The 12,418-nt window shown below is 42.3% G+C and overlaps 2 protein-coding genes across 6 annotated transcripts in view; both read left to right on the top strand.

Moving 5' to 3' along the window:
- The window catches only part of MLKL (mixed lineage kinase domain like pseudokinase), a 190,597-nt gene extending 186,244 nt beyond the window's left edge, over positions 1 to 4,353 (top strand). For all 5 annotated transcript variants that reach the window (XM_030203626.1, XM_030203629.1, XM_030203625.1 and 2 more), the window contains exon 11: positions 3,813 to 4,353. In XM_030203626.1, the coding sequence (XP_030059486.1) occupies positions 3,813 to 3,868 (56 nt within the window). In that variant the 3' untranslated portion in view covers positions 3,869 to 4,353. The remainder of the gene's footprint in view (positions 1 to 3,812) is intronic.
- A 76-nt stretch (positions 4,354 to 4,429) lies between these two features.
- RFWD3 (ring finger and WD repeat domain 3) overlaps positions 4,430 to 12,418 on the top strand; it is a 188,734-nt gene continuing 180,745 nt past the window's right edge. Inside the window, 1 exon segment of the mRNA XM_030203630.1 lies at positions 4,430 to 4,496. Within this exon segment, the coding sequence (XP_030059490.1) occupies positions 4,460 to 4,496 (37 nt within the window). The 5' untranslated portion in view covers positions 4,430 to 4,459.

Genomic DNA, 12,418 nt, shown 5'->3' with positions numbered 1-12,418 from the left:
ATTTTTCCAGCTTCTTCAGATCTTTTTTCATGTTTTCCACTCCCTCCGGGGTGTCCACTCTGTTGCAAATCTTGGTGTCATCCGCAAAAAGGCAAACTTTACCTTGTAACCCTTCGGCAATGTCACTCACAAATATATTGAACAGAATGGGCCCCAGCACCGATCCCTGAGGCACTCCACTACTCACCTTTCCCTCCTCCGAGCGAACTCCATTTACCACCACCCTCTGGTGTCTGCCCGTCAACCAGTTCCTAATCCAGTTCACCACTTCGGGTCCTATCTTCAGCCCTTCTAGTTTATTCAAGAGCCTCCTGTGGGGCCATTTTGTCGACTCCGCTGTATTTTTCTGCTTATCCATTCTTGCTGCAAGCAGTGCCTGGGTCTCACAGGTGTCAGAGAGGGCTTTGTGGTAGAGAAAAGCAATAGGAGAAGCTTTTCAGTGATAAGACTAGTCCATCGGCATCAGAAGCATTGATCTCAGTGGGTTCAGGAGTTGCATCAGATGCTGGAGATGCATCGATATCGAGTGTCTCGATCACCCTTGACATCAAGCATAAGTAGAACAATCATCGTCTAATTTCTGTCCAAAGAAGAGGAAGGATTAGTCCTTTTTGATGTCGAGGGAGTGTGATGCCGATCATTGGTTGGTAGACTTCACTTATCCCTATGCTGGGATGAGTTGAGAGTCATGACCTGGCTCAGAATGTCAGAGCTATGGCTGTGGCAGTAGCACACTTGAGGTCTGCCTCCATAGACGAGATTGGCAGGGCTGTGATTAAGACATCTATCTGCACATTCACATCACATTATTGCCTACTGCAGGACTCCCGATGAGATAGTAGGGTTTGGCGAGATAGTCCTCCAGAATCTGTTTAGGGCTTAGAATCCAACTTCATCGCCCCTAGGCCCATTACTTTCAGTTCCCAGCTACCTTAAAAAAAAGGAATAAAATTATAAGGCTCATTGCCACAGAAATGCATGGGTGCCTGCCTGTTGTGATGCCAATTGTTCTATTCCCTTTTTTCTGTTAAAGGCAGTCTGTAGCTATGGAGTCCCATGAGTGAGGATTTATCAGTTTTGCTTGTCCTTGGAGAAAACAAGTTACTTACTTATAGCAAGTATTCTCCAAGAACAGCAGGATATAAATCCACTCAACCCATTGACCTCCCCATGGAGTTGCATTCCTCTACACCTATAATGAACTGAGGAAATCCCACACAACAGCAGCAGGTGGAAAAGGTATGCATGCATGGTGTGCCTGCTCAAAAACCTTCTAGAAAGAATAGCTGGAGTAGTGCTTCCCAAGCTAGGCTCAATCAGTGATATCACTTCACATGAGTGAGGATTTATGTCTTCTCATTGGAGAACATCTTCTACAAGTAAGTAACTTTGTTTTTTCAACACTAGCAATGTAACCTGACTGGCGAAATGTAGGAACTCAAATGGCAGGTTTAAATCTGGCCAGCCAGGGCAGCCTCTCTGGTCACCTAATATCACTTCCTTGGAACTCTCATAAAGGAAATGTACCTCTTGTGTCAGTCTAGTTCCCATTCTCACTCTCCCCAAGTCCACTGTTTTAAAATATCCCCACTGTTCCAATATGAGCACACTCTCCTTTCCTCCCTCTGCAGAAATCCTGATCATAGAAAAATGCCTCTGTGCCTCTATTCTCCATAACATGGAACTCCTTTCCGAGTAGTTCATATGCCCCTACTAGCAGCTTCTTTCTTCACCTCATTATGTTTATGTTTATAATCTCTTTCCCTAATATCCTATCCATGCTCCTCTATGTATCTGTAATCCCTCACTAGTTCCTGCCCTTTCTCACAAAGCAAAAAAATGCTGCTTACGTTTAGAGAATTGTTACGTGGGATTCTTGAGGGTTGCTGCCAGCATTAATAAAGAGTTCACTTTAAGGCTCAAATTAAAACCCTTCAGTTCAGGGGTATACAGTGGTGGAAATAAGTATTTGATCCCTTGCTGATTTTGTAAGTTTGCCCACTGACAAAGACATGAGCAGCCCATAATTGAAGGGTAGGTTATTGGTAACAGTGAGAGATAGCACATCACAAATTAAATCCGGAAAATCACATTGTGGAAAGTATATGAATTTATTTGCATTCTGCAGAGGGAAATAAGTATTTAATCCCTCTGGCAAACAAGACCTAATACTTGGTGGCAAAACCCTTGTTGGCAAGCACAGCGGTCAGACGTCTTGTGTAGTTGATGATGAGGTTTGCACACATGTCAGGAGGAATTTTGGTCCACTCCTCTTTGCAGATCATCTCTAAATCATTAAGAGTTCTGGGCTGTCGCTTGGCAACTCGCAGCTTCAGCTCCCTCCATAAGTTTTCAATGGGATTAAGGTCTGGTGACTGGCTAGGCCACTCCATGACCCTAATGTGCTTCTTCCTGAGCCACTCCTTTGTTGCCTTGGCTGTATGTTTTGGGTCATTGTCGTGCTGGAAGACCCAGCCACGACCCATTTTTAAGGCCCTGGCGGAGGGAAGGAGGTTGTCACTCAGAATTGTACGGTACATGGCCCCATCCATTCTCCCATTGATGCGGTGAAGTAGTCCTGTGCCCTTAGCAGAGAAATACCCCCAAAACATAACATTTCCACCTCCATGCTTGACAGTGGGGACGGTGTTCTTTGGGTCATAGGCAGCATTTCTCTTCCTCCAAACACGGCGAGTTGAGTTCATGCCAAAGAGCTCAATTTTTGTCTCATCTGACCACAGCACCTTCTCCCAATCACTCTCGGCATCATCCAGGTGTTCACTGGCAAACTTCAGACGGGCCATCACATGTGCCTTCCGGAGCAGGGGGACCTTGCGGGCACTGCAGGATTGCAATCCGTTATGTCGTAATGTGTTACCAATGGTTTTCGTGGTGACAGTGGTCCCAGCTGCCTTGAGATCATTGACAAGTTCCCCCCTTGTAGTTGTAGGCTGATTTCTAACCTTCCTCATGATCAAGGATACCCCACGAGGTGAGATTTTGCGTGGAGCCCCAGATCTTTGTCGATTGACAGTCATTTTGTACTTCTTCCATTTTCTTACTATGGCACCAACAGTTGTCTCCTTCTCGCCCAGCGTCTTACTGATGGTTTGTAGCCCATTCCAGCCTTGTGCAGGTGTATGATCTTGTCCCTGACATCCTTAGACAGCTCCTTGCTCTTGGCCATTTTGTAGAGGTTAGAGTCTGACTGATTCACTGAGTCTGTGGACAGGTGTCTTTCATACAGGTGACCATTGCCGACAGCTGTCTGTCATGCAGGTAACGAGTTGATTTGGAGCATCTACCTGGTCTGTAGGGGCCAGATCTCTTACTGGTTGGTGGGGGGTCAAATACTTATTTCCCTCTGCAGAATGCAAATAAATTCATATACTTTCCACAATGTGATTTTCCGGATTTAATTTGTGATGTGCTATCTCTCACTGTTACCAATAACCTACCCTTCAATTATGGGCTGCTCATGTCTTTGTCAGTGGGCAAACTTACAAAATCAGCAAGGGATCAAATACTTATTTCCACCACTGTACTTTCTCTCCTACCTTAGGAACAATCAACCTTACATTTTAAGAATGGAATTCCACTTAAAGCAACATACCAGTTTGCAGTCCTTTTGAATGCCTACAGTTTAGAAACCATTGTTTTGAATCTGGTCACTGCAATAATGGCCGCTTTCAATCATGTCCTAATATAGAGTATCCAGCATAACCTGATATAGTAAATGACAAGTTCACAACAAATGTAATCAAAAATTATTGGATATTAATTATGTAAACCAACTTATTTTCCTCTTTCAGTTGTGGCAGACAAGCTCATGGGGATCCTAAACAAGGAAATGGAAAAACATCCTTAATTACATCTTGAAATTTACCTCCTGCAGAAGCAGCGGAACACCTCTGGGGCCAAACAAACCAAGCTGTAGCCCCACCCCCAAGCTCTCTAATTGCTGATGCAATGTTGGGCACAATAGTGGTCGACCATGTCCTCAGTACCCCACCCCATTATCCCACCTATCAACAGAAAAAAGCCAGCTGTTTCTGTTAAGGTTTCAGTGCCATCTTTAAGTGCTGTCCTATAAAAGTCTGGATTAGCACATGGCCATCTGTGGATGAAAGTTTAGCAGTCTGGACTAATATTTTAAAGGAAGTCCAGAAGAGAAAACCAGAGTTCTGCAGATAAAATAAGGCAGCCCACAAAAGCAGAACACAATTCTTTTTTAACCTTTGAAGACATGTTCTGCTTTTGTAGACTATTTAATATTTAAAGGGAATTCCTGGAAAAAGTTGCTGAAGTGCTTCCACATGTTAGAACAAAGTGGACCGTACTGAGAAAACAAAATACAGAGCTGCATTGGACAGCATGACTGTACAGCACTACAGATTCTTCAGAATACAAAACATAAGGATATTAAGAACATAAGAGTTGCTGAACTGAGTCAAACAAAATGTTACATCTTGCCTTGCATCCTGTGTGTGACAATGGTAAGAAACAGGTGCTTAAAAGAAAAAAACAAAATCAGACCATTCCTCTCTGGATAGCCAGGTTTAGGGATGACAAACTTTTTGAATCCTGATGCTGTGAAATGTGAAATCTTGCTTATTATTGGATTGATTGATTGATGCCAGTGTCAGTTTAATGTCTTAGTTTCATCTGGAAGTTGTGCCACTTGAATGCTAGTAAGATTGACCTACACTTTTCTGTTCTTTGGGTAAGCAGATATTTTCATCAGCAGATTCTTGGGTTATCTGGGAAGCTATCTGCCAGATAATATGACATTCACTTATTTTATTTACTTTTAGTTTAGTTGTAGTTTTATTTCTTGATAGACTACCTTTCAGATGAATTTTGGATATAAGAAGGGCAATTCTATAACTGGGTACCTGCATTTATGTGCTCCTTGTGGGCGTAGAGTTACAAAATGCCAGTATTTACATATGTAAATTCCAGCAGGGTACCAAAGTGCTATTTTGTAACGGTGCACATAAGTGGTGTAATGTGTAAATGCAAAGGAGTGTACACAAGGGCAGAGCATGTGTGGTACCCAGGTGTGTCACACACCTACATGTGTAACTTACAGAATACTGTAAATCGCGCTCATCCCTGCTGCATTTATATTGCTGCAGTTATGTCAGGTGTATGGTGTAAATGATAGGGGATGGACTTGATATATCACCTTTCTGTGGTTACAATCAAAGGGGTTTATATATTATATACAGATATTATTTTGTACCTGGGGCAATGGAGGGTTAAATGACTTGCCTAGAGTCACAGGGAGCTGCAGTAGGAATTAAAAGCCAGTTCCCAGGTTCTCAGGCTACTGCACTAACCGCTAGACTACTGTTCTACATAAGGCAGGCTGATACCATGTTACACTAATATTCTACAACAGAATGTGATCACCCATTTTATTAGAGAATAGGCTCTCACTGCAGGCATCGGTGTGCCTAAATTGAGGCACCCAAGTCATAGAATTGTCTCAAGGTGGTTAACAAAATAAATGGGTAGAGAAAAAGACAAAATTACAATATCACCAAGTGCTTAGAGAGGAGAGAGAAAAGGGACAAAAAAGTAGTAAAAATTGAAAGAATAGTAGAAAGAATCAGGTTCTCAAATTTCAAAGTAACTGTAATCATCAAGCATCATTATAAGCCAATCATGATAGGTTTTTAAAGTGTTCTCAAATCAAGAATGATTGATCTCACATCTTAGTTGTGGGAAAAGAGAGTTCCAAAGGTAGGAATCAAAATGTAAAAAGCAGGATTGTCTTGTGCATTCTAAACACAAACAAGCAAGATAGAGTGTGCATTCTAAGCAATGGGTAGAGATGGGCGGAAGTGGTATACATATTGGAAATATGTGGACTGTAGGGAGGATGAGGGAATCAAGACTGGAAAGGTAATATGAAATGCCAGAATGCATTACTTTGTGGAGAATACAGAAGATTTTGTATTAAATATGATAAGTAAATTTAAAAAAATGTATGGCTTAATATTCAAAAGCACTTATCAGGATCTACTTAAGTGACCCTGACCACAACATTCAGAGACACTATCCAAATAGTACCTCTGAACATCCTTGAGGACCACCTCAGCAGTATCAGGACACTGCTGGGGTGGAATATGGGTACAAGGGTGGTCCTGGAATGTATCCGAATATTCACTCTGTTATCCAGATAAATTCCACCACTAACCACATTGGCATCTCTCTGGATACTAATACTGAATATCTGAATATTTTTGACCACCACAACTGGCATTTTAAAAAATGCTGACTGTGGCTGAATACTGACCCAACAATATTTTTTTCCAGATCATATGATTTGGAATTCTTATCTTTTCCACCTAGTTGATATTCTTCACCAAGATCTTGCAGGTCAAACACTAATTAGGCTACATTTATTTTAAAGTCACACATTTCACAGGATCCGACAGTCATTCACATGGGAAAAACATTCAGCACAAGGGGATCCTTAACATGCTCATATATGGTATATATCATTCAGTTTAAAAAGTGTGAAGATGGGTGCTATATTGAAGAAACAAGCCAGATGCTAAAGATGAGATTTAATCTACATAGACATTATATGAAACATCACAATGCCAACCAGGATGTCACCTCTATGGGACAGCACTTTACAAAACTAGAACACTGCATCAATGATTTTAGGGTGAGAATACTAAAAGGTAACTTTAAGCCAATCCAGAAATGTAAGACTTTTAAAGTCAAGATGATGAAATATTTTTACACCCACCAGACAACACTTAACAAAGATCCAGGTTTTCTATCCCATTATAAACCATAAAAAATTATTCAGCTTTGTCATGCTCTTATCAGCCATTCATCTCTCCCTGTCTCTCACCAAACCCACTCCACCCTCTTCCTGTGAGACTTTCATTGGAATGCTTTTGTGTTTCACTTATATATTCTGATATTTGTCAACATTTGCTTATTTCTGATCTGAAGAAGAAAGGTTACCTTCAAAAGCTAATCAAAAAATGTATTAAATTAGTCCAATAAAAAAGTGGTATCTTATTTTCTTTTCTATGTTTTGTTTTATTTTTATCTATTCATTGTAAAGTCAATATGCTGCAAAGTCAAGAGCAAGAATAAAGGGTCCGGCGTTAAACCCGGATATTCAGTGCCAAGCTGATTCCTTCGAGGGAGGCCACGGTAGCTCCACAGTTGTATATCCACTAGGAGACCCTGTTCCAACCGAACCCAACTTTTCTAGTGATCCCTTTGCCAGCCCAGCATACTAGGCTGCAATATAATAGTACCTAAAGATAGGAACTGCCATCCCACCTTCCCTCTCAGTTGATATAAATTGGCTTTCTGTACCCTTGGGGGTTTATGCCTCCTGATATATTGGAAGACTTTGCATATAGCCTCTACATTCTCACTCCATATGGTCCTTAATCCTTGCTATATGATTCCTGATTTGCTGCTTTTTTTTTATTATCCCTATTGGATACGTGTATGGGAGTCTTCAACTATACAGATACTATACATCATGAGTGGCTACTATAGTTACCATTCTTCAAACACCTTTTTGTTTGGAGGGCAGCTTTCTGTGCTGTCTTCCAGAATCAGTCATCTGTGCTGTATTCAGGTGAACAGAAACTGGTAACCACTTATTATCCATATGGTTTCAACTGAGTGATGTGTTTCCAACATCGTTGGTTGTCTGACCTTAGGATCTGATATAGGCTTGGGCCTAAGGTATCTGTAACCAAGTATGGTCCATCCCACTTTGCTGTGCCAAAGGGGAGGTTTGGTCTAGGGTTTAGGAGCATGACCTTACTCCCTACTTTGAGTGGTCGTAATTCAGAATCTTTGGCCTGCACCTCCTGTAGATAATCCCTAGACTTTTCTGTGTTTGCCAGTACAGTGGTCTGGATTTCTTTTAGGTGTTCTTGCAGGAATTTCATCCACTAGCTCTGTGTGGCTTTTGGAGTTGGAAAAGCCCTCTTTTATAGAGAAGAGGGACTGGAGAGACAGTTCAGAATGAATATAGATTAAGCAAGGCAGGTGTTAAAAGATTAGATATGCCAACTGTCAGTTCCTGTCAGGCTGAGCTGACTTTCACCAGGCCAGAGACTGGTCAGATAAATAGTTCAAATTGACAGAAACTTAAGTGATTATCAAAGAAAGATATGTAGTGTATTAAAATGTGGGACTGTTCCACTTGGTACCCCTTCCAATACAAAGTTGGAAGATCTATCAGTCTTTTCTGAGCAGCCCAAACACAGCATTAAATTAATTGAACTTTCCATCCACCCTAACAAGCCTAGAAGAACATATCCAAACATGTAGAAAGCAAAAAAAAAAAAAATTCTTACCCAGCTGGAGATCCTCTTGGAAACCTGAGACGGAGCCCCCAATATGTCAGCATTCGTTGTCTAGTATGGTCCCGGGTCCAGTTCACAGAGGCAGTGGGTTTCCAAAGAATACACAATCCACACGGGTTTGGATATATATAGAAAATATATTGTATTTACATATATAGGCTCACAGCACTTAGTACAGGTAAATATTACGATGCTGTATCTGTGTGTGGGGGTTTAGATGGGAATCAATGAGAGGAGGGTGGGGGGGGGGGGTGCAGAGAAAGAGAGAAGCCTTGAGGTAGGGCTGAAGGTGTGTGTGTGCAGAGAAAGAGTAAGAGCCTAAGAAAGCACAGCCATGTGCTCTGAAAGAGAAAGCTTTGCAGTAGGGAGGCCAGGGGCTCTGGTGGCTGAAGATGTGTGTGTGTAGAGAAGGAAAGAAAGAAGGGCTAGAGCAGAGCCATGTGCTCTGCTTCATATATATATCCAACAGGAACAGAGAGGGATCAAACAACTTCCTTTCTTCCCAGCCTTTGTTTGTCAGCTCTTTCCTTTACAAACTCCAGTTTACTTTCCTGATGCAAGGAAGGTGACCATTTTCACAGGTTCTACTCTTCGAAGTCCCCAGTTTTGGAGTCTCTCTGTCTGGCTTTCATTGTTCTCACAGAGAGCCCTGCTCCTAGATGCCCAGAGAGGACACAGGTATGTTAATCAGGGGTAACTGAAAAACAAAAGGGCTAGCAGGCAGCTGGGCAGCATTTGGTCCATTTGCCATCCCCAGTGCTTCCTGAGGGAGGGGGGAGTTATCAGAAGCTGGTTTCATATTAATCTAAGTATGTCCAGCAGTCCTGACAGAGTCAAGCATTAGATTAAAATCTCCCTCCATGATTAAACGATCCTCCACCTTATCACAAAGTAATATGTCCATTTCCTCATTAAAAAAAAAAAAAATCTCTGCTCTGTGTTAGGAGCATAAACATTAAGGAAGGTGTATAATGTATGATCAAGCTCAGCCTTCGGCAAAATGTATCTGCCTTGCCTATCTTTAATTATCTCCTTTATAGTGGGACATAAAGAACGTTCAAAAACTATTCTATCTATGCCAATTTGTTAGATGTACCATCTTTAAGGATGATCAAATTGGATGAATATTGTAAGTCAACTTTTAAAGTATGGGAGCCAAAACTGTGGCATGATTTGCCTGTAAATACGAGAATGATGACATCATTAGATAAGTTTAAATAGGAGCTAAAAACTATCGCCCCAATATTCAAAGGAATTTAACCAGCCAGGATCGGCACCTGGCCGGTTAGCTAGTTAACTGGCCATCTGTTGATATTCAGTGGGATATGACCAGCCATGTCCTGCTGAATATTGCCAGTTAACAGCTAGTGGATAGCCTGTTATATTGGGTGATATAATCAGCTATCCACCTATTTTTGGCGGATTTCCGCGTAACTTGGGTGGCCATATTTGGCTGCGTGCAAAGCAGGGATATCTTTGGCCAATCTGACTTTAACCGGCGAATGCTGAATATCAGCTTGGCCGATTAAAGTCAGACTGGTCAAAAACAAACCGGCCACCAGAAACGGCCTACCATTCAATATCCAGTCTAGCACTGACCGCACTTAGTTATTTGATAACTAAGGCTTTGGGACAGTTTGTGAATTATTCTGTGGATCCTGTAATGGTTTGATCATGATGGAGATTTAGTGGTTGCTGTGAAACTGTTTATTTTGTTTTTTCTACTTTTGTCATTTGATTATTGTGTATGTATTAATTATAAGCTGCCTAGAACATTGTGGATTGAGCAGATTATAAATGCGTTAAAATAAATAAATATTCCAACCCCATTTGTTTTGGTGCCTTGTGTCTTAGTAAGCGCTCATGGGCACGTTTAAAATGGGTCTCTTGTAGGAATCCCACACCCATGTGCAATCTCTCCACTTCTTTAAAATATAACTGTTTACAGAGAGAGACCTCACACATTAAATACAGGCAACACTACCTGCCCAGAACCCAGAATGATAGGTTAGTGCTAGTTATAGCCACTTGGATCCCCCATGTATTCCCCTCACCCATAGAGAGCTCCCCATCATATTCCATACCCCCTCCACACCTCTTTCCCAACTCCCTTCCCTCTAATCATAGAAGGCCTCTGTCTATTCAGGCCATAGGAGAAAGCAAACCCCCCCAGTCCCCTCCCCCCCCCCCCCCCCCACACCCAGCATAACATACAATATCAGTTGAACAAGCTATTTTTATGCAGTAACAAAGTAATTAAGCAATAGCTTGTCTGAAATTGGCAACCAACAAAACAACTTCTTAGGTATTATCAAGTTCCAATAGCCTTGCAATCAAACTGGCTATAATAAAGTGCCAGCATCTTCAAGTATTCAGCACGATGCCCATTCAAGGAAGGTGACCAAGACACTCAAACAGAATACATTCCTCAATCAGGTTGATCTGTGTCGTCAGCTAAGAGGTCAGAGTTGTGCTGCAATATGTGGCCTTTTTCTTCTGCTCAACTCCACCACTGGGCAGATAGGGTTAAGTGTGGGGGTGATTTGGCAATCTGCAACTTGTCTCCTGTATCCTTCAGCAAATTAGCCCCACGTAACAATCACGGTGCTTCTCTAGGCATAGTGACCTTATGCTACTGCTTTTGCAAATTACAGGATAATCCAAGAGGATAGTACCAGTGATTCTGGATTGTATGAGATGTCAAGCAGTGGGTGATATCCCTAAATTCTCTGCGCTTACAAAGCGTGATCACTGACATAGAAAAATTCCTCCTTCGCTCCATTCCACATAATGGGCTACATTCTATACATGGTGCCTAAAAAAAACGGTGCCAACTAAGTGTGCTGAGCGGGATTCTCTAAAGCCCGCGTGGTGTTTATAGAATCCTGCTTAGTATGTTAAATTTTAGTCCACCCAAATCAGTTCGCTGTTTACAGAATACACCGAGAAAGTTTCTGCACAGTATAATGAATACATCTAACCTGTTTTGTGCAGTATATAGAATACACCTAAAAGTCTACATCTTGTTTGTAAACTGATCAGCACTGATTTGACTTCAGCATGTAGAAAATGTCATGATATAATGTGCATGGGGACATTCATCAAAATGCCTTCCAGAAGGAGACAACACAACTTCTCCTTCCAGGATAGTAAAATCTTGGTTAAACTATTCCTGCATAAGGAGAGGAGATATTTTGTGATGCCTGGCTACTGAAGGGCTTACCCTTGTTATAGAAAGGCCTGGGAGAGATTCAGTGCAAGTTATAACCCCAAAGCCTCCATGCACAAGGATGTAGGTATAAGTACTCTGCACTAGTTATTTTATGATTCAAGTGGGTTATTCCCCACACACACATACGGATGCCAGTCGGGCAGGATGTGTAGGGTGCATGCTGGTGGGGGGGGGGGGGGAATATCAGTGACAGGATATATGCATGCATGCATGTTGGAAGGGGTAGGCACCAGTGACAGGAACTGACAGGACTTGAACACTCTGGCAAGGGGAAACCTGTGTCCCTGAGGAGCCAAGTCCAAAGGGCATGCGGGCTGGGGGGTGGGGGGCAGGCACCAGTGACATGATTGCAACCCTTCACCTCCAGAAAGATAAACCAAGTGTTCTAACCACTCTGCCACCTCCTTCCTTGAGGTGCAATCCCCCTGGCAAAGGAAACCCTGAGGAGCCAAGTCCAAAAGGCATGCAGGTTGAACCCCCTCCACCCCAACAAAAGAAAAGGCAAGCATTCTAACCACTCTGCCACCTTGAGAAGAAATCCCTCTGGCAAGGGGAAAACTTGTGTCCCTGAAGAACCAAGTCCAAAAGGCATCCAGATTGAAGGGGGGGGGGGGGGGGAGAAGGGCCAGTGACAGAATTCAGATCCTAAACCCCAGAAAGATAAAGCAAATATTCTAACCACTTTACCACCTCTTTCCTTGAGGAGCAATCCCTCAAACATGTCATGTGAAACAGCTATATGCAAAATATGTCAGGTACATGTCACTCAACCTCCTTCTCTGTCTCCTTTACCACCCCACCTCTTGTCTCCATACAGATGGAG

The sequence above is a fragment of the Microcaecilia unicolor genome, chromosome 5, assembly GCF_901765095.1.
Source record: "Microcaecilia unicolor chromosome 5, aMicUni1.1, whole genome shotgun sequence".
Taxonomy (NCBI): domain Eukaryota; kingdom Metazoa; phylum Chordata; class Amphibia; order Gymnophiona; family Siphonopidae; genus Microcaecilia; species Microcaecilia unicolor.
This window is presented reverse-complemented; position numbering and strand designations above follow the sequence as displayed.